Source organism: Aptenodytes patagonicus, chromosome 11, assembly GCF_965638725.1.
Source record: "Aptenodytes patagonicus chromosome 11, bAptPat1.pri.cur, whole genome shotgun sequence".
In the NCBI taxonomy this organism is placed as follows: domain Eukaryota; kingdom Metazoa; phylum Chordata; class Aves; order Sphenisciformes; family Spheniscidae; genus Aptenodytes; species Aptenodytes patagonicus.
In genome coordinates, this window is record NC_134959.1 from 10,908,155 (window position 1) to 10,928,781 (window position 20,627).

The 20,627-nt window shown below is 49.5% G+C and overlaps 1 protein-coding gene across 2 annotated transcripts in view; it reads left to right on the plus strand.

The window, feature by feature from the left end:
- The first annotated feature begins 1,107 nt into the window (after positions 1 to 1,107).
- The window catches only part of WTIP (WT1 interacting protein), an 85,626-nt gene continuing 66,106 nt past the window's right edge, over positions 1,108 to 20,627 (plus strand). The window contains exon 1 of one of the 2 annotated variants that reach the window (XM_076349127.1): positions 1,108 to 2,843. In XM_076349127.1, the coding sequence (XP_076205242.1) occupies positions 1,370 to 2,843 (1,474 nt within the window). In that variant the 5' untranslated portion in view covers positions 1,108 to 1,369. The remainder of the gene's footprint in view (positions 2,844 to 20,627) is intronic. The other variant, XM_076349128.1, reaches the window with a different exon arrangement.

The following is a 20,627-nucleotide window of genomic DNA, read 5'->3' on the forward strand; positions in this document are numbered from 1 at the left end:
GCTGGGTCTTGTTTGTTACTGGATCAACAGATGAAGCTCTTGCAAAGTTACACAGACAGTAGCATGCTTTTTTAAACTCGTGTCAATTCATAGATTGCTTTAGGCCATAATATGTTTATCATATGTCTTAGTACTACCTTTTTTTTTTTTTAAAGACTAAACAAATAACTGCAAATAATTATCAGCTGCCATGCTAAAGCACAGGTCCTTTCAGCCGAGTCACCTGGCTGGTTCTGGGGATTTTGCACAGGTGTGAGACATTTGCAGCAGCGGGGCTGATCCCGTAACCCCCGGCCACTACAGGCACCACCCAAATGTCGGTTATTTTACTTGGCGCTCCCGGCCGCAGCCCCGGCACGAAGGCGGGCGAGAGCTGCCCGCTTCCCGCGGCGGGGCGAGGCCGCGGGTCCCGCCGGAAAGTTCCAGTCAGGGGCGAGAGCGGCGGAGCCCCCCGGAAGGCGGGAACCCCGGGCGGTTGTTCAACGCCTCCCTCCCTGACAGACCCCTCCGTGCACGGCTTCCCCCAGGGTGCTCCGCCGAGCCCCCGCGCGGGGACTCTCCTCAGCCCCCGGCTTCCCGCCCGGCGGCGGCCCGGGGCGCGGTGACAGCCTCGCCGTCTCCCGGTCCGCGGCGAGCAGCGGCACCGCCCGCCCCGGGCAGGGCTGCGTGAGCGCCGGCCGAGGAAGAGAGCGGGCGGCGCGGAGCTGCCGGCCCCGCCGCCGAGCAGCGCCGCGGCCGCCCTCTCCCTGACTCGGTGAAAATCATTGTTTGGCTCCGGCATTAACTACATTCCAGCGGGACGCAGCGCCCAGTCTCCTTCCTCGCATTCCTGCCCCACACAAAGGAGTCCCTGCCTCGCCGCGCCCCGCGCTCCGCTCGCCGCGCCGCAAAGCCCCTCCGGGCCGGCCGCCGCCTTCGCCCCCCGCCCGGGGGTGCGGGCCGGGCCGCGGCCCCGCCGCGGGGCGGCCGGCCGGGGGCGGCGGGGGCAGGGAGCCGCCGAGCGCAAATTCCTCCGCGCAGCGCGCCATTGACTGGACCGAGCAACTTATTTAAGGCTGGAAAGTGACACAGGGGCTCCTCGTCTCCGCTCGCCGTGCTCCGCTGGGCAGCCCGGCCGCACCGAGTCGAGCGCTGTGGTGCGGGGATGCCGCTGAGGTGACTGCCGCCTCGCCTAGTCGCCACCGAGCAGCCCTCCGGAGAAGGAGCCGCATCCCGCTGCTGCCCCGCCAGGACTGCGGGAAGGGGCTTTCTTTTGGGGTCATTTTTTTTTTCCTTCCCCCCCCCTTTTTTTTTTCTCTGCTCCGGGCTGTGCTTTCGCAAAGAGTTCGCCGTCCCTCCCCCGCCCCGCGCCGCCGGGCTCCGGCCGAGCATGGAGAAGTACGAGGAGGACATGGCACTGAAGGCCACCAAGTTCATGGAGGATCTGTCCCTCTACGAGCCCTGCCCGGAGGGTCCGTACGGCCGGGGCGGCCGCCGGGACCTGGCGCTGCACCCCGACCTGGAGGAGACCAAGCGGGTCATCGCCGCCCACATGACGGCGGAGCAGCGGGGCCGGAAGATGAACGGCACCGCCGCGCCGCCGCCCGCCGAAGCCTTCCCCGCCGCCGCCCCCTGCGGCAAAGCCTACCCGCCTGCGGCGCCGGCCGCTCCGCTTCGCGCCGCCAACGGCCGCGCCGCCGCCGCCGAGCCGCCAACGGCCGCGGGGCCGCCGTGCTGCGAGGAGGGGCTGTGCACCCGCTCCGAGGTGGCGCTGCCCTGCTACAGCGGCTTCGCCGATAAGGGCAAGCGCTACTCGGCCGAGGGCTACCGCTACGCCGCGGGCAGCGCCTACGAGGGCGGCTACGTGGCCAAGGGCGGCGGGCGGGCGGCCGGCGGCCCGGACGGCAAGTACGGCGCCGCCAGCCCGCGGGCCAGCCTGGCTGCCTCCTCGCCGGGCTCCGTTGCCGAGCACGGCAAGTTCTCCAGCCCGCGCTCCAGCCTGGGTGGCGCGGCCGCGCTGCCCTACGAGAAGTTCTCCAGCCCCCGCTCCAGCCTGGTGGTGCCCGGCCAGGAGAAGTACGGCAGCCCCCGCGCCAGCCTGGTGCAGTACGACGGCGCCGCCCTCAGCCCTCGCTCTAGCTACGCCAGCACGGCCAGCGACACCAGCAAGCACTCCAGCCCCCGCGCCAGCCTCACCAGCTACGACGGCGGCGGCAGCAAGCCCAGCAGCAACCGCACTAGCGGCATCAGCATGGGCTACGACCAGCGCCACGCCAGCCCCCGCTCCAGCACCGCCAGCCAGTACTCCTGCACCACCAGCCCCCGCTCCAGCTACTCGGACTCCAGGTACGGCCCGCCGGGCAGCGCCGAGCCGGAGGGGGCGGGCGGCGCCGGGCTCGCCCTGGCCAGCCCCCGCTCCAGCCTCTGCGGCCCCGAGGGCCGTGGCGCGGCGGGCGCCGCCGTGGTCAGCCCTCGTTCCAGCATCTCCAGCCAGAGCTCGCGGAGCTCCCGCGGCTCTATGAGCGCCTACCCCGAGCTGCAGCTGCCCTCGCCCCGCTCCTCCCTGCTGGGGCCCGGCCTACAGGAGGACGGCGCCGTGCCCGACCTGGGGGACGTCTACCACAAGATTCATGCCCAGTCCCCGCCGCGACACGACCAGCAGCACCCGGCCGCCGCCCCCGAGGCGGCGCCCCCCTACGCCTACAGCCCGACCAAAGGCTCCGCTTCGGCTCCCAAATTCAAGCTCCCCTACCAGGTGACGCCGAGCCGGGAGAGCGGCCCCAGCCAGGCGGAGAGGCGGCTGGAGGCGCTGACGCTGGAGCTGGAGAAGGAGCTGGAGATGCACATGAAGAAGGAGTACTTTGGTGAGTGAGCCGCCGGGGTGGGGTGCAGGCGGCTGAAGGGTGGTGGTGTGCGGGGCCTGCCCGGAGCCGGGTGGGTTTGGCTGTGGAGAAGGCGAGCGTGTGATGCCCGGGGCTGCTCTGGACCAGGTACCTGCTGAAGTCTCGTATCGCCGCAAATGCTGCCTGTCTAACTGGTGTCAGAAGTGCTTGTACCATAGCTCGTTCCTGGTGTTTGATCTCTCTCCCGTCTATTCCTTACGCGGTTTACCAGGATGTGTGGTGCTTCCCCTTCCATGTGTGGATGGGAGACTTCTCTGAGGTGTTACAGAAGCTGTTTGTGCTGTTGAGGCTTACAGTGGCTCTCATTTGCCTCCCTTCCTCTTGGGCTGCTGAAGCTTCACCGATAACCTCCAGCATCCCTGAGGCTGTGGCATTTGTGATTGTGCTCTTGGGCCGTCTGTGATAACTTTTATAGATGACGAGCATGGCTGATGAAGCAATTTTTAGTGTCTTGTTCAATAAAATCTTTGTGGTAGTTCAGAGTGCCCGTGGGAGCCCTGGCATTGTTTCTGCCCTGCAAGGCCTCGCAGGGTCCAGTCAGCATGCAAGGCTGGCAGGGGTCAGTGTCATCCCTGGGAAGGGGGTTTCGGGGAGAGGAGAGCCCTCTGTCCTTGCAGAGGCTAAATCAGCCTGTTGGTCATTTCCTGAATTTCTGTTGCTGCTTTATAGAACAAAAGTAACTTCTTGAACTGAGTGAACACATTTTGTAGTCACACTAGTTCAGATTAAGTTCCCCTGTCTTTCTTACTTTGTACTGGGTGGAAAAGGCCAAAAAGCCTTTGAAAGATGATCCTGGAGCATGCAAATACTGCCCTGTTTCTCCTGCACTGGGGACTGCAGTTGAGTCGGGCTACTGCCAGAACTGGGCAGCCCTCAGGAGCAGTTCATTCCCTGCTTGAACGAGGAGTGAGGGCTCTCGCATAGGAGCTCCCGGCAGAGGAGGGAGAAAGGGGCCTAGGAAGTTGAGGGGCTGTGGATAAGCCAGCCCTCATCCGTGGCCTTTGAGGGGACAGTTATCTTTTGTGCCTTTGTATGCTGCCTGGGCGCAGGGTAGAGGCTCCCTGGTGGTGTGTGATTTCCGACAGACATGAGCATTGCTGAGGATGGAGACGTGCATTACCGTGGTCGCTGATTTAAACATGAGGATTCAGACTGCTTTTGGCACAGCATTAGTGTGCTCTGCATGGAAGGGAGGAGTTGCAGGGCTCCTTGTAAGTGTCTGCGAGATGCTTGTAGTGAGACAGACCTGGGCTGATCAGCAGAGGTAGCTGAGTGAGCAGTACCCTCTCCTACAAGGAAAACCTTTCTGTGAACTGCAGTGGCATAGTTTCTACAAGCTCTTGTGCCCAGACGAAGGAAGCTGACTGCAGTGCTTACTGCCTCCCTCCAGCCCACGTAGGGCTGATAAGACAACTGATGGTCATCCATGGCATCTTTTGCAGGGTCTGGCATCTGGTGTGGTACTCCTCACCAGCTGAGGACAATAACTGTTCACTTATGAGTAGGTGCAGAAGCTGGATGGGAGGGCTTGTTAACACACTAATTGCAAGAAATGTTGCCTTCAAAATTTCTGTGGTATACAGTGAGATTGAGAAATAAGATGTATTCAGAGTAAGAAACAAGTTACAGCTGTCTTGAGCCTCTGAGAGGGATTTCCAGTGGCCAGGGAAGCTGGGTGTGCCATCAGGGACTCCAGGAGCAGCCCTGGGGAGTCTGTGTTATGAGTGGGTTTTTCTTATAAATAAGAATTTGCCTGTTGTGAGTGTCACTACTTGCAGATATATTCTGTAGCAACGTGTTGCAGCATGCCCTAAACCTCGGCAGATGCATCGTATGTAGGATCATCAGTAAGCTTGTGCCTTTATGCCTAGAGAGTGTACGTACCAGCTGCCCTGTAGGTGTTTGTTGTAGCAGCACAAAGAAGCGCTGCTGTGACTTTCACCCTGCAAGCAGATGAAACCCAGAAAACTGGGGTGCTTTAAAAGAGAAAGTTGATTTCTGTGAGTTGTTGAGGTTTTGATAAATCCTGGTGGGCTTGATCCTGCACTTCTGGTTCAGATCACCCATGGAGGTGAATGCTGAGCTTCGGCTGAGCAAGCACATGAGGGGTTGGCAGGGATGACTGCAGGCTGATGGGTCAGAGACAAGGAAAGCAAGAACAGGATGGGGAGAAATCTGCTATTTAGTTCGACTTACCTGAGGGGATCTTAAATAAGGTTAATAATGGGAAGCAAGGAGAAATGCATTGGTTTGCATAGCAGCTTGCACATACTACAGCTGAAGTCTTTGCTTATGCATTCACTCCCTCAGCACTGGTGTCTGGGCACACTCTGAAGGCAGTTGCGGGGTGTTCTGTGATGCCCATGGAGAACAGAAGTGTTGAGCCAATAGTCTAACAAGGTAGAGGGAACAGAGGAGATGGTTTAGTGCTCCTTAATTAGATGAACTCAATTGTCTAGTGAGTAAATGCTTATATGAGGACACTGGTAATTTTACTGTATACTGTGCCCTCCCCCGAAAAAAAAGAAAATTTTGAAAAATTGAGCATTGTGTTATTTTGAAACTGAGGTCAAGTGACTAACCAGTCCTGTTTAGAGGAGCAGCAACTCTACCCTGCCTTCATTCTGTTTGTGGGTCAGTTTGTCTGAGTGTTCCCCTAACTGCACTTGTGCTAGCCATCCCTGGCTGCTCTCCCACACCTCACTGCTCTGCTTCAGGAGGAACCGCTAGCCTGGGGCAGATACATACACGATGGAGGATGTGCAGGGTCTGAGCATCAGCGAGGCTCCAGGGGAGCCAACCAGTGTGCAACCTGGCAGGTCTAGGGCACTGACAGCCGTCTCTGCCCATTCTGGTATGAACGGCTCTGAGCACTGCTGTGCTGGCAGCTTGGCTTCACTGCCTCACCTTCTCCATCCTCCCCTTTCTTCTGGCAGTCTTCAGTGTGTCTGTAGAGAGAAGGAAAATGCCCTTCCAATGCAGTTGGTTTAATCTGACTGAAGATGACAGTGCTGCAAAAGGAGCACTTTGCATCTGCCCTACACCCAGTTACACAGTTGAGAGGTAGCACCCTGCCACTTCCAAGTGCTCCCACCAGCATGTTGCAGCCACATGTGCTCACTGATCTTACAGAAAATGAAGCCTGCAGAGAAGGAACGGGAGAGAGAGGGTTGTTTTGGGCTGGATTGGTGAGCTGCTCTGGTTCATCCCAGTCGATGAGGTGGCTGGAGCTGACCCAAGGGAGAGGGTGCAGACAGAGGGCTCCGCGAGGCTGAGACCATTCCTTTGGCAGCAGCCTGCAGTTGGATTGGGTAAAGCTGTGATACTTCATTCCCTTGTAGCTGCTTCCTATGCAACTCCTGCCCAAACTGCTTCATCCTCAACCCTCTGAGACCCCTTGTCTGTCCCTTGTCAAGGTACTGACAGTTTAGTAAATGTGCTTGGTTTAGTGGCAGATGCTGAGAAGAGAGGTAATAAAAAAAGTACTTTCACTCACTTTCATAACTGTTCTCAGCTGAGCATTCGTATGTGATGAGGTGAATTGTCAAAGTTGTGTTTCAGGGATGTTTTAAATTGAATGTGCATCCTGAGGTGTCAACAAGGCATTTGTGGGTGTTGGAAAATCATCAGCTCAGATGCTGGCTTAAATTCTCTTTGCAGAATTTGTCAGTCTGATGTCTAGGTGTTGAAAAAGAGAGTTTAAGGCAAAAATTAGATTTTGGCATGCTCATCCAAGTCAAAGCAGTCCTTGTAGGACTGACTGTAGACCTATGGCTTGTCATTTACTGGGAAGGGAAATGTCATTGTGTTGAACAGTCATGCTGATTTTTGTTTTTGAACACGATCTCTCTGTAGGTCCTGTAGTTCTGCTGGTGTGTTGTCAGAAATGGAAGGAGAGTCAACGGAGGGGTGCAGGCAGCAATCTTGTGCTCCCGGCAGCCCCTGCTGTGCTACAGCTGTTGCCCAACAAGGGCTGTCTGTTCATCTTGGTCAGGGTGGTGGGATCTAGTGCAAGAAGTGACTTAATTGTCTCACCGTCTTGAACTAAAGAGGAGCTGGAAAAAGCACCATGAGACTAGGGAGGTGGGGGGAATGTGGATTGTTTCCTGCCTGTGCAAAGTCTAGAGAGAGACGAGCAACTTTGCAATCTTGGTGGTGTCCTTTGACACCCCTGTGCAGTGCCCTTTGTGAAGGTGCTTTTCCCCATCTCTACACATCAAGTGGCTTCCCTGCCCCTTGCTGCCACATCACCTCTGTCTCTCTCACATCTGATACGCAGAACACAGCAAGTTCATACCACATGTGGTGGTACTCAGTGGGAAACAAGCAGTCCTGTCAGAGAGCTGTCACCTTTCTTGTCTTCCACAGGCACCTTTGTCTGACCCTTCTCCACCCTGAGGGAAATGGCCCCTTTCCCAGTACCCTGTAGGAGGTTTACCGAGCAAAGCAGGGGTCGGTTGATGTCTCAGAATGAGACACAGAGTCTGGATTGTGTTAGTAACTGTAGTCATCTGTCTAGCAAAAGCCTGTTCTTACCCTAGCAAGTAGGCTTGACTTTTGAGAGCTCCTGGATCTTTCCAGAAAGCCACCTAGTAGTTACAGCACATGTTTTTTGGAGCACCACCAAGAAATGCTGCTGATAACATCCTGTTGAAAAGCCTTTGGCCTGGTAGGTAGAGTGAAGGGAAGAAATCCCTAGACCCATCTGGGCCCTTTCTGCCCTTTATGTATGTAGTCATCCATGTAAATCCATTTCTTTGCATTGAGAATCCTGCTGGCATTGCAGGATTGGCTTTTGGGCCCTACAATATGCTTGTGAGTTCAGAGTTGTATGTTCATGTTTATTTTGTGTGTGCAGGTTGATGTGACAGAAGGGTCTATATACAAGTGAGATCAAAATTAAGACACATAACAGTGGTAAGTCTCTAGAAGCTGCATTGCTTAAAGATTAAATTTGAAAATCTGAATGAAATTTAGGTGAGCTTTTGCAGTTGGTGACCAGAACACTTGAGATATTTGCTAAAGTGTTGTTTTCTGTCTTATGATTTCCTGAAGCTTTCTTTGTGAAATACTAGAGCTTTCCTATTTCCATCAAAATAGAGGTAATGGTTGATACTTTGTACTGGTTTTGGAAATAAGCAAAGATTTATTGTCCGGGAATTTGTATTTCTCTTTATCTGGGCCTAGAAATCCATTCACATTGATAAGCAGCTGAGATCCTTCAGCTTTTGCAGTTGAGGCTGTCCTGTGAAAAATGATTTCTTTTCCACCAGATTTGAGCCTTTAATAGGCAAACATCTAAATAGAAATAAACTTACATGGTGTGGTCTCCTGAAGTGTTCAAACAGGTCGTACTTAAGAGTTCGGTTTTGCTAATCTCCCAATTACAGCTGGAAAATACGTTGCTGAAGCTGATTTGAGAGTGGTCATGCTTTTTTAGCTTTCATGCAAGAAATCCCACCAAAACGGGGTCAGGCAAGGGAGCTGTGTGTTCACTGGGGAAGGTGGAAGAAGAGTTGCAGTGGGAGATGCTGGGGTATGCGTGAATTAGCAGCATCCTGGTGGCTCGCAGCTACCAGGAGCCTGCCCTCCTGTCACTGATCCTACACTGAGACAACAGGCAGTGCAGCCTGTGTGTGTGTGAAGGGGAGGGTGAATGGTGCTGCTGCATGTGCCTGGGTGCATGAGAGTAGAGGAAGGGGGAAGAGAGTGAATGACGGACTGAGTCAAGAAAATAATGGTGAATAGTGATAGGGAAAGCCTGGAGATGGAGGGTCATCCAGAGGGAGGAAGGAGTAGGAAGGTGCGGGGAGAGAATGTAAAAGAATTCAAGACAACGAAGAGGGATGCAAAAAATAAGTGTGATAACGCAAATCAAGAGAGCTGGAAAAAAGAAGTCTCTTTTTTTTTTTTTCTTGTCTGTGGTATGAAATGTCCCATGAAGGATGTGGAAGTGGTTCTAGATGGCTTCTTGTAGTCCCTGCTAGCCGTGCACATGCTTCTGAGTCTCCCTGAAGCTGGGAAGTGATAAACCATGTCATATGTAATGACAGGAGGGGAGAGATGTGGAATATAAGTGTGTGTATATTTTATTAAGTACTAGATGCATGCAACATGTACGATTAACATTAAATGGAAATTTGGGCAACTATAACTTGCACAGAAGCATGTGTTATGAATGGGACAACTGCTTTCTTACCTTCAGTTGCAGGAAACTTGACTCTGAATAGGGGTATTATTTGATGGTGAATGTTTCTTGCTTGTTTTTGTTGTTTGTGCTTTTACTCTTGGGTTCTCTCTGCATTGTTATAAAAGCACTGCGTGCAGAGGGGGATAGTGACTTCCAAAGAACTGCCACGTGTTTTATTAGGGCTACCACAGGTGAGGTTTCTGGTACAGAGGTTTGGATGTATAATAAAAGAGTTGGCATAGGCACTGCTGTGGTATAGTAAATCCTGGTTTAGTTGTTACCCTTTCCTGCTGCCTTATGGTTTGGGAAATGTACCTGTGTGCGTACCCCTGTGAATGTCGTACCTGGTAGCTTTTGAGCCACAGGGTGATGCAGCAATGTGCCAAGGGGGAGGGAAGGGACAAGCCACCCAGCTCTATGGGTCTGAAGTAAAGGGGATCGTTTACATGCAAAATGCGTGCAGAGAAGGAAGTTTCTTTTCACCTGTTTCAAAGAGTCTGTATCCTTGTAGGAAGGATACTGGTTTGCAAGGTTTGAGTAGAGCCTGTGTTGCAGTTTGCTTTGGTTTGGAGCGTGCTGTGCCCGTGGTGATCGCAGAGTCACGGGGCCACTGCGTGAAATGCTGAGCAATTCATTAGATCTGCTTGTTTTTTAGGGCTCTGTCACAAGCTCCAAGCCAGGTCTGTGTTGCATTCCTCGAGTAAGAGGCTCTCAAATTCCTAGAGGTAACATCAGGCTTTTAAACACACCTTTCCTCCTGTGCCCACCCCCCAAAAAAAAAACCCAATCAGGTATTCCCTCTTAGGTGGGTCAGGGAGACATCTTAAGGATGTTGTGAAAGGAACAGGTAACTGTCAAAGTAGCTGTAGTTACGTGACTGAAGTTGATGCTTCTTAGTGGAAAATTTCCCTGAAGTTGTATCATTTTTACAACCTTACAGTTTAAATGTAAAAATGATACAACTTCCTGTGATCCCACTGATGGCTTGGTGGCAGCAGCAAAGATACCAGTCTAGGCTGAAATCCTTAATATCCATGGTTAATGAATTAGGATATAAATGTCTGTTACAGCCATATGGATATTGGATGTTTAGAAAGCCTTCTCAAAGCAAGAGAATTTGCCAAATGCTAAAATGATTATAAAAAAAAAAGAAAAAAAAAATCTGGCAAAGTAATTTTCAGATGTTTAAACGGGTTGTTCATCAATGGAAAGAAAATAAAACAGCAGCGATAAGCCAAACGGTTTTACTAAGACCAAAAAATTTTTGCAGAAATTTAGTAAGCTCTGGGCTTGGCCTCCTACCTACATCATATGTCCCAAAAGCTATCACAGGACAATGCTTCACTGCACATTGGCAGAGTTATGGTCTGGGGTTTTCCTCAGCAGCGCCTGGAGCCCCACGGTGTTGGAGGGGCATCTCCTTTGTCCCAGACCCAGCTTGGGCACTGGCAGAGGATGTAATCCTGTGGTGCTGTCTGGCAACAGCTGCCTGCCAGCCGGGTGTTTGGGCAGCTGTCCTTGTTGGGGTGAAGGTGTTGGGACCCTGGTCCCCAGGTCCCCTGCCCTGCTGGTGGGAGAGGAGGTGCAGCCACTCCTATGGTGTCTCAAAGTCTGTGCTTTGTCTCGCAGCCTGCCAAAGTGGAGTGGTTCTGCCGTCGGCATTACTTGTGTCCAAAATTATTTTCTTATTCTGTGGCTGGAGAAATTAGGTATCTCTTAGAGTATGATGTGGTGTTTGATTTTTATGCCCATCCTGGACAAAGTGCCTCTTCTCTGACACGTCTGGGAATGTATGATATAAAACAAAACTGAAGCAACAAAAAAGAAGAAATGCAGGAATGTGCATGGTGTCTCTAAGTTTTATTACAAGCTTAAAAAGGCTTGTTTTGGAGGGCTGCATTCAACTGCCTGAAAGGTTCAAGTCCTGGCAGGATGGAGGTACCTGAGGCTGTGATGTGGCATTGCTTGGAGATGCTCCAGGGGCGTGACAGCTCCCGAGGCTGGCAGCAGGATTCCTGTTGGCTTGTTTGGGAGCAGGACCAGCCTTCCACTCTTAACAAAATTAGCAGTAATAAATGTTAGTGTTTGGCTGGATTTTTATGCGATTTTTCACTGTGCCTGTGTGGATGCTGTCTCTGAAAGTGGATTTTGTCCCTTTTTTCTACATTGGAGCAGATATTTCTGTTGTGTGGTATCTCTTTCTATTAACCTCACTGTTGTTTTAACTCCCTATCAGCATAGTCTTGCTTGTTACTGTGCCGTGAGACAGAGGAGCACAAGAAAACATCCAAGCAAGTCATATATCTCTTCCAGCTGGAGTATTTCACATTGTCTGAAGCTTCATTCCTTGGTTTTTTTGGAGCAGTTTTACAAAATCTCTAATGTCACATTTATGTGTTCCAGCAAACTTTTAAGAAAAGACCTATGACTTATTAAGGAAAAAACCCCCAGCACCCCAGAGCACAAACACTCATTTCATGCTCAGCTGAGAACTACTGTGCATATAAAACATGTAAGAGCTTACACAGGGGGACTCAGCTGGGGGTAAGGATTTATTGCTAGTGACACCTATTTCCAAATTTGAGATGCTGGAAAAGTTCCTCTCAGCAGGTTTTGCATGAAAACCTTTAGGCAGTTGGGTTTAAACCTCTGTGTTCCCGTGTTGCTGGGGTTGTGGTGGTGCACATGTGCTGACAAGTGCAGCTCAGCCATCATCTCACCCAGTGTGGCTGCGAGCCCTGACCCTCCCTGCTGCTGAGAGAAGGGGGCAACAGTGACAGCTACTGTATGACTTGGAAGAAGGGGTATATTGGGCTGATTTGGTGCTGCCTGTCGGGGTTGGGCTGGTGTGGGGTCTGCCGATGGCTGCTGCATGCTGCAGGCATGCTTAGAGTTTCCCCCGTGATGAGTTTTTGGGAACTGAGGTACCTAACAGAGAATTGAGTTCCTCCAAGTGCCAGGGATGAGAAGTCAAATGACTTTGAAGAGGGATGTGATCGGGTTTGAGTAACACAAATACTTAAGGCTAGATTTGGGGGAGATGGCTAATTCTAAAGCCTTTAATTGCAGGCAGCAGCACTGAAATGCATCTAGCTTGCTTGTATTAATGTGGGTTAATGCTTGTGTGTGTGAATATTGGGAGAAGTGCAGGGAAGGCAGTGTGCAAACGTAAAGAATATTAATACCGCATATTGTCATGAAATAGCCAGGGAGTAGATCAGGTGGACAACGAACAGGCATTTAATAGGTTACAAAAGGTCATGTCCAGCTATATACCATTGCTTTTTTAAGAATTTGGCTCAATGAGGCTCATTTCAGTTCAGAACATATTTATAGTTTTTGTGAAAAGTAGATAGCTATTGTGGAAGAACTGATGGGGACTCTGAGATGGTTTCCTGGCCATCCAAACATTTAATAATATAACTGTTTCACTTGCGACATGGCAGAACTTCTGGAAAGTGAAAACAAGATGTTTTCTCCCTTTTAATGTGGCCATTTGAAAAAATTAAAAAATTTCAAAGTTAAAATAAAGAGAAATGAAAAGCCATTCCTAAATGCAGTTTGACAGTTGTGCATATTTATATGCTTCAGCTCGCTTGGATCATATTTCCTGTGGTCCGTGGAGACCCTGTGGCCTCTCCCAGGCATGGGAAATACCCTTTTGTTCTGGTGGTCATTGCATAAACCTTTCTCCTGTGCTGCAAGCTCATCCCCAAGCGTATGCGGTGCAGGAAACTGGGATCCCATGAGTAAAGCTCCTGGGCTGGAAGTTGGGTGGTTCTGCTGTACTTTTTCCATCTCCTTCAATGTTACCTCTGTGCTGGCAGTCCCAGCCTGTGGGGTTTCAGGGAGCATCGGGTAAGGCCAGTCCTGAACCTGGGTCCCTGGCTGGGTCAGTGTGGTGTGTTGTTGAACTTGAAACACAGGGCCAGGCAACTGGTTGTGGATGCCCCAAATGCAAATGTGAGTAATCTGAGGTTCATTTTTGTGACTTTGCATGTGCAAAACTGCAGCATGCGTGTAGGGAGTAGTTGACTGGAAACCTTTGTTAGAAAGGGATTTCTAACAAGGTGGGAAGAAGTACGATTGTTTTTTACTGTAAGAAATCAAGTACTGACCTGACTGAATTGAGACAGCTGAGGTCTCTGCTGCCATGGCTTCATTCTGTTTTCCTGGTCTTGCAGATATGACATCGCCTTCAGAAGCGTTAGAGTAGGATCTTGGTTTTGTGTTCTGTCTTTGTTCCTGGTGTGAAATTCCTACTAAATCCACTTTTTTGGGCCAGATGTTGAATGATTGGAAAATAATCGTTGGGAGAATGGTTCTGAGCAAGGGGATAGTGAATAAACTTTGCCACTTATCCATGGTTTCCTCTGCTCAAAAAAGCATGCTAACCCGGCCATATGCTGCTGTCTGCTGCCCTGCCTGTTCTTGTCATCGACATGAAACACAGCAGGATTAGACCCATGGTCTCTGTGGACTGTCTCACCTGTCACTCTTCTTTCCACCTCTCCATAACTAAGTTAGGTCAAAAAGAATGTTGATTTTTGGTTTTGTTTTTAAAAAAATAAATAAAAAATGAAAAAGGTAGAAGAAGCAAAAGATATTGGAGCCTGACCTCAGTTGAGACAAAACAACTGTTTATACCAGGCAGTGGAAAGAGCTGTAATTGGTAAAATGCTGGATCTCTCTATTTCTCTGTGTTGTGGCAGTTGCCATGCTGTTAACCTTGAGCATCCCAATTCTCAGGTGTAGATGAGGGAAACAGGTAATTCCTCAGGGGATAAGGCAGAAGTTTTGATGAATGGCTAACTGTTGCAGCTCTTTTTTTGCCAAGCAGTTATGTGAAAATTCTCTGCGATTGGTGGGTTGCCCATTTTTAATCAAAGCCATGTTTCCCAGATCTAAACACTCAATAGAAAACAGAGCTGCACAACAATCAAGTGTGTTAAAGTCCAGATTTTGAGCTGGTTTGAGAAATAAGCATGTAATTTTCTGAAGTGTAGGTCAGTAGCTGGTCGTCTTGGAAAGTGTGTTGGCTTGTACCTGTTCCTGGCTAGAGCAGGGCTGAACCTCCGTGGTGCAGCCCTTTAAAGCAGCAGTGGTTCACAGCAAGTGATGCACTTGCTCTGGTGGAAAACCCCTGTGGCTCAGGTGCAGGCCTTAGTGACTTAACTCAGAAAAAAAACCTCAAGACATCTCAAAATAAAATCCATGCAAGGTATTAACTAATTAAACTTTTATTTAGAAAATGGAACACTTATCTGATAAATCCAGACCTCCCTCATTCATGACAGTCCTGTTTAGGTCACAGGGGCGTGTTTGACTTGTTTCTGGCAGCTTGGAGTCATCTCTAGTTGTTTTTATTACACCACAGAGATCCAGTGAATAAGTAAGTTCACATCTGTGTTTTACCCTTGCCATGTTTCTCTGCCTGGCCTGCCCAGCTGCCTCTGTACCTCCCAGGACGTATCCACTGTGGAGCTGTCGGGTATATGGCTGCTTTGTGCTTTGGCTGTAAAAGCAATGTGCAGTTTGCCTGGGAACTTGGTATCTTGAAAGATAGACACCAATTTCCTGCAAATTATGATGTGAATAACAAAGAGCAGGTGGAGTTAATGGTGTGAAAGAGGACTATAATGCTTTGTTAAGTCCTGATGACCTCTTTTAGCTTGTACAAAGCCAGTTATCGGCACTGAGTTCCCAAGTTGCTCCACTCGCTTGCAGGAAGATGCAGTGGGTTTATGGAAGATGCGTGTGAATCCTAGGAAAGCTCCCTGTTGCAGAAGCTGGAATCCCACCGTTTCAGGGCACTGAAGTGTCAGTGTGAAGAGACTAGATCCAGGGACTGAACCTGACTTTTCCGTGCATGTGATTTTGACAGGGTGGGGTAGAGGTTGTGTCCAGAAGTGGAGTTCTGCATCATCTGCTTTTCCTCTCCTTGTCTTCTGCCCAGAGCAGAAGTCACTTAAAGGTATCGAGACCCAAGCCTGGAGAGGATGTAGAGAGCAGAGGAAGAGGTATGGACATGGGTGATGCATGTGACACCCATTGCCTCTGATCTGCAGGTGGTTACAGAGAGCACCCTGACAACTGTGTGTGCTGGCATGAAGTGCTGGGGGCTCTGGGTGCTGTTGCCACTTTTTTCCTTTGGTTGCCTTTTTTGCAGCAAAATAATAGGTCCTGCTTATTGATACTTAATGTTTTTTCCTGAAATTTTGGCAGCCATCAGGTGTTGTCTCAGATGCTGTTTTACAAACAAGTAGAAAAAAAGCTTGCTGTTTTGCTTGGCCTTGCAGGAGAATCTCCCTGTCTTACTTCTGTATGTTAGTTTTGAGGGAGACTTTCCTGTGCGAGGCTGGTGAGAGCAGCTGTGTGGGGAGGTGTTGCCCAGTCTTGGAGAGTGGTGCAGGGCTTCCTGGCAGCTGCACAAGCAACACCTGCAAAGCAGGTCACTGCCCAATTCAGAGAGAGGAAAAGAATCAAATCCATGGCAGGTTAGGGCTTGGAGCTTTGAACGCAGCACAGGGCAGGCACAAGGCAAGGTTTGCTCCTTGCTGTAGTTTCTGGCAGAGTAGAGGCGTGGCAATTCACTCGCCAAATCCCACATTGCCCTAGAGCTTGAGAGCCCTTGTGCCGTGGAGTGGAAGGACTTGGGAGTGCCAGACCATGCTCTTTTGAAAAACAAACCCAAAAAGGCTTCCTGACCTATTAGGAAAAGGGGAAAAGAGAAGGGTTAGCTTGGGTTAGGCTGTAACAGCCTTGCATGCTGTGTAAGAGCAAACTGATGTTACTCTTTTGGGAAAAGGCTTTCTCAGCCCCTGTTCCACACCTGGGAGGAATTCAGGCTGGTGAAGAACCAGCCCAGAAAGAGGTGATCCCCAGAGGCTGATTTGCATTTATTCACAGAGAAAATACTTTGAAGATGCTCCAAGTGCAGACTTGCAAATCAGCTTCCTGGTGTGCCAAGTGTGTGAAGCTCTGCCTTTCCCTGCTGCCGCCTCTGCTTCCCACCTTGCAGGGGCTTTGCCTGGCTTCTCTGTGGGGGTGGCAGGAGTGATGACACAGGCAGCAGCGGGGAGCAGCTCAGACCCATCTGGCCGCAGCAGTGGCCTGGCTCTGGCTGGGCATGCCATCTCACTTGTGTTCATCTAATTTATTTCTGTAGCTCATGAAAGAGGGAGAAAAAAACCCCACAAAACAAAACACACTAGCTCCCGAGCTTAAGGCCAAATCTTGGACTCCTTTGTGGGCAGAACTTCCTTTGAAATTACTGGTGTTTTGCTTGGTTAAAGACTGGCAGATTGGGAAACCCGGTGTTAGATTATTGCAAGGTCAGAGAAAGGGTACACTGCAAGTTCTGGGGGAAGTACTTTCTTTCATTTTTCTGACAAAGTACCCCATGAATAATGAGTATTGGCTTAGAGCTTTTTTGTTTCCAAATAGGTCAATCCACAGAGTGTGCCAGCATGGGGAATTTCTAACACTGCTCTGCAGGTGGGATGACAAGTGGAGGGGCTGTCGAAGGCCACTGTGCCTGGGTCAGAGCAGAGCGGGGGACTTGTGGACCTGACTGCCCTGTCCACCAGCAGTGCTGTACGTTGTGCCTGGGGACTTTCAGCATGGAGCTGAATCCCACCCATAGGAACCAGAGGTCAGAGGCAGCAGTGCTAGTGGGGCGAGGGTAGGCTCTGGGCTGCTGCTGAGAGCACATGACCATGCACAAACATGAGCTGGACCTGAAGCCACAGATGTCAGGGTAACAAGTGATAGAGTATTTTTTCCCTTTTCCCCTTTTACATCCAAGTGTTTCTTCCTCCAACTCTTCCAGCCTGCATGGTTGGGTGAGGATGATGTGTACCAGCTGATCCCGATAGTCGTGGTTCCTCTCTTTCTCTCTTCTGATCTTTTGGGTGGGAGTTGTCCCTGCCTTCACTCCTGTCCCCTTTCAACCTGCAAATACAAGGCCTGTGCAGGCTTGTACAAAGACCATGGCTTCTGCAAGGAGGTAGCTGCTCTGGTCCCTCAAGGTTGCTACAAATTTTGCTGTGATATTTAAAAGCAGAGAGGAAGAGGCATGTGGTGGGAGCGGGAATGGCTCTTCAGAGAGTGAGTCACTCTGGGAGTGCCCACTGTGACTGGATGGCTCACCACCATGTGCATTTGGGGAGCTTTTAAATTAACGTTCCTAACCAATGTATAGAATGCAAGAGCGCTTTGATTCAAAAAAGAAGAGGGGGGCTGCTGAGAGCTCTGGGAAATAGTGGCAATATTTGCTTAAGTTTTTGAGAAATATGTTATTTAACCTTTATTATGAAGCTTATGTCTGTGCATTTGCTGCCTGCACCTCCCCCCTGTTTTCTAGGCTTTTGCCATATCAAGGCATTGGTCATTGGTCCAGAACTGCCAACACCTGGGCTGAGCTGAAAGTGGCTGTAAAATGACTTTGTTTTTATTTTGAGCTGTTTTCATCTTGAGCACAGAACCAAATTATAGGGGCACTGTGGGGGAATGTTAGGTTGTAAGTTTTATTTTGCTTATATATGTTTTAAATTGGATTAGGACTGCAACCAAACTGCAGTGAGATTGATGGGAGTCTTCCCTTCTCAAAGGACAAGAACTACACACCCAGGTGGCAATCATTTTTAAAAACATCTCCCTAAACAGTAGACATTCCTGTTTTGAAGAAAGATCAGCAGCCGGGGCCTGGGTATGCTGCTGGTGCAGGCTCAGTTCTGCGCACATCATTTCCTCCTCTAACGCTACTGTTCTGAAAAGACTAGTTACCAGCCAGAAAAAGTATTCAATAAGGCTGTGAACAAAATTGAATTTTTTGGACTATGCAGCTTTCAGTTTCTCACCGAGCAGTTGACTTAGAGAACAGAGTAAGTGTTGTCTTGGAGTTTAAAGTAGAGTAAGACTGACTCCAAGGTCAAGTGTGACCATTTCATAACAAATAGTCGCATGTTTGTTTTTATCCTGCGGCTCAGGGCTAGGGCACTAACTTTTAAGCCTGGGGTGGGAAAAGGTGAGATAAGGTTGGTCTGTTCTGTGCAGTCTGAGTGTAGATTTGAACAGAGAACAGTCCACATGCTTGATCCTAAATAGGAATAAAATATTTCAAGTTTTCTTCTCTCAAAGAGCTCCAGGATCAGGTCACTGAGAAATAGTAGCAAGTAGTGCACTGGGCAATATTATACAGGGAAAGAAGAGGCTGGAGGACATCCAGTATTTCAGGTCTGAGTTGAAGGTCCTTCTGCTGTCAACAGATGCTTAGATATTACCTACTTCAGCAGGTAAAGGACTGAGATACCTGCCAGGATTTAAACCTAGTGCTGTAGAGGAACACAGCTTTTTTTCTAGGTATGATGTAAGTTGCTCAGCTAACTCTTTTGTGATATCACACATCTTTACAGCATGTCTGTTGGTTCAAGGAAGGATAGGGAAAAGGCTGCATGTTCATCCTGTGTTCTCCCTGCCAGGGACTGCCAGCCATTCCTGTCAGCCTGAGTCACTGACACCACTGCAAGATAAAAGCTGTGGTTCCCATTGGATGAAAACCAGTGGGGAACAACTGTCTGTAGTGATCGCTTAAGTTTTTCGTGCTTTGCTTGAAGAGACATCTCTCTCTTTCTGGCTATGGTGGAAGACAACCAGAGAAGACTTTTTGTGACTGGTGCTAGATTGAAACAGAATCTGTTTTAATTGAGGATAAACAATGATTGCTTCTCTAAATTGGACAAATAGCTCCTCTACAGAAATTATAAAATCCTTCACCTCTCAAAGGCACCAGTGGGAGAAGCAGGGGATGTGTAGACACCAGCTTAGTACCAACTCTGTACTTTACTCTTAACCTTACAGAGACAGCATAGTAGAGACAGTCTTCATAGATACAGCAAAAGCTACCCTTTTTTCCATGGAAATAATTACAGAAGAGGCTAGATTCATCTGGAAACAAAGGCTCTAGTAATTTAAAAAAAGGCCAAAATAAAAAAAACAACAAATACAGTAATCCTTCTAGCTAGTTTTCAAAAGAGAAGTTTTGTGAGTTGGTGTGTTTTTGTTGTTTTTTTTTTTTTTAAAGGGAATGCTTACAAACTTATTTCTTAGTGGATACAGTGAAAGGAGAGATTCCAAAAGGGCTTTGCTGCAATTAAGGGAATGGTTGCATTAGGTTGTGCCGCAGTGATTTAGCGCGTGAGAAGGAAAATCCCATCTGAGTGATTTACACACTGATCCTGAATGTTTTGATTAAAGGTCAGACTCAGAAATGCATTTATGCTTATTTGGAAGTCTAAAGAGAATCCACTGGGGAGTTAAATCTCTAAGTAGGAGTTGAACGTGTAAATATTCACAGGTAGCTCTTTACTTACCCATGTCATTTTGTTGTGAATTTAGTTAAGGAAAGCTTTACTTGGAAACTGAAGTCCAGTCTCTACTAGTACCTACAATAGGGGAGAGCATTCCTGTAGACTGTCCTGACTTGGGATACCGCAGATATAAATTCTGTACCTTACTGACTGTTGTGGTTTAACCTGGCAGGCAGCTAAACAGCACACAGCCATCCGCTCACTTCCCCCCCACCCCTGGTGGGATGGGGGAGAGAATCGGAGGAAGAAAAAGTAAAATTTGTGGGTTGAGGTAAAGACAGTTTAGTAGGACAGAAAAGGAAGAGAAAATAATAATAATTATGATGAAAGAATACACAAAATAAGTGATGCACAATTCAGTTGCTTACCACCCGCCAACCGATGCCCAGCCAGTTCCTGAGCAGTGGTCATTGCCCTCTGGCTAACTCCCCCCAGTTTATATACTGAGCATGACGTCCCATGGTATGGAATGTCCCTTTGGCCAGTTTGGGTCAGCTCTCCTGGCTGTGCCCCCTCCCAGCTTCTTGCTGGCAGGGCATGAGAAGCTGAAAAGTCCTTGACTAGTGTAAGCACTACTTAGCAACAACTGAAACATCAGTGTGTTATCACATTATTCTCATCCTAAATCCAAAACACAGCACTGTACCAGCTACTAGGAAGAAAATTAACTCTGTCCCAGCCGAAACCAAGACACTGACTTAAAGGAGTTATAAAGTAGCTAGGAAGAATAGAAAAGGGGTCCAGGAGAGCTAGTTGATTTTTCAAGGATTACTGTCTGCAAGCTCAGAATCATCCATCCTGACATGCAGGAAGTCAAGCAAGAGTGACAGGATGCCTGCATGGATGAGCAAGGAGCTCCTAAGAAAAAAATGAGAAGGAAATGCATAACATGTAAGAGGTGGAAGCAGGGACAGGTGACCTGGGAGGAATATAAAAACACTCTCTGAGCACACACAGTTGGGGTCAGGAGAGCCAAGGCTTGCCTGTAGCTGAATCTGGTGAAAGATGTGAAGGTCAAAAAGCGCTTCTGCAGGCTTGGGGAAGAGTGGCTGGAAAGCTGCCTGTCGGAAAAGGACCTGGGGGTGCTGGTTGACAGCCGGCTGAACATGAGCCAGCAGTGTGCCCAGGCGGCCAAGAAGGCCAATGGCATCCTGGCCTGTATCAGAAATAGCGTGGCCAGCAGAA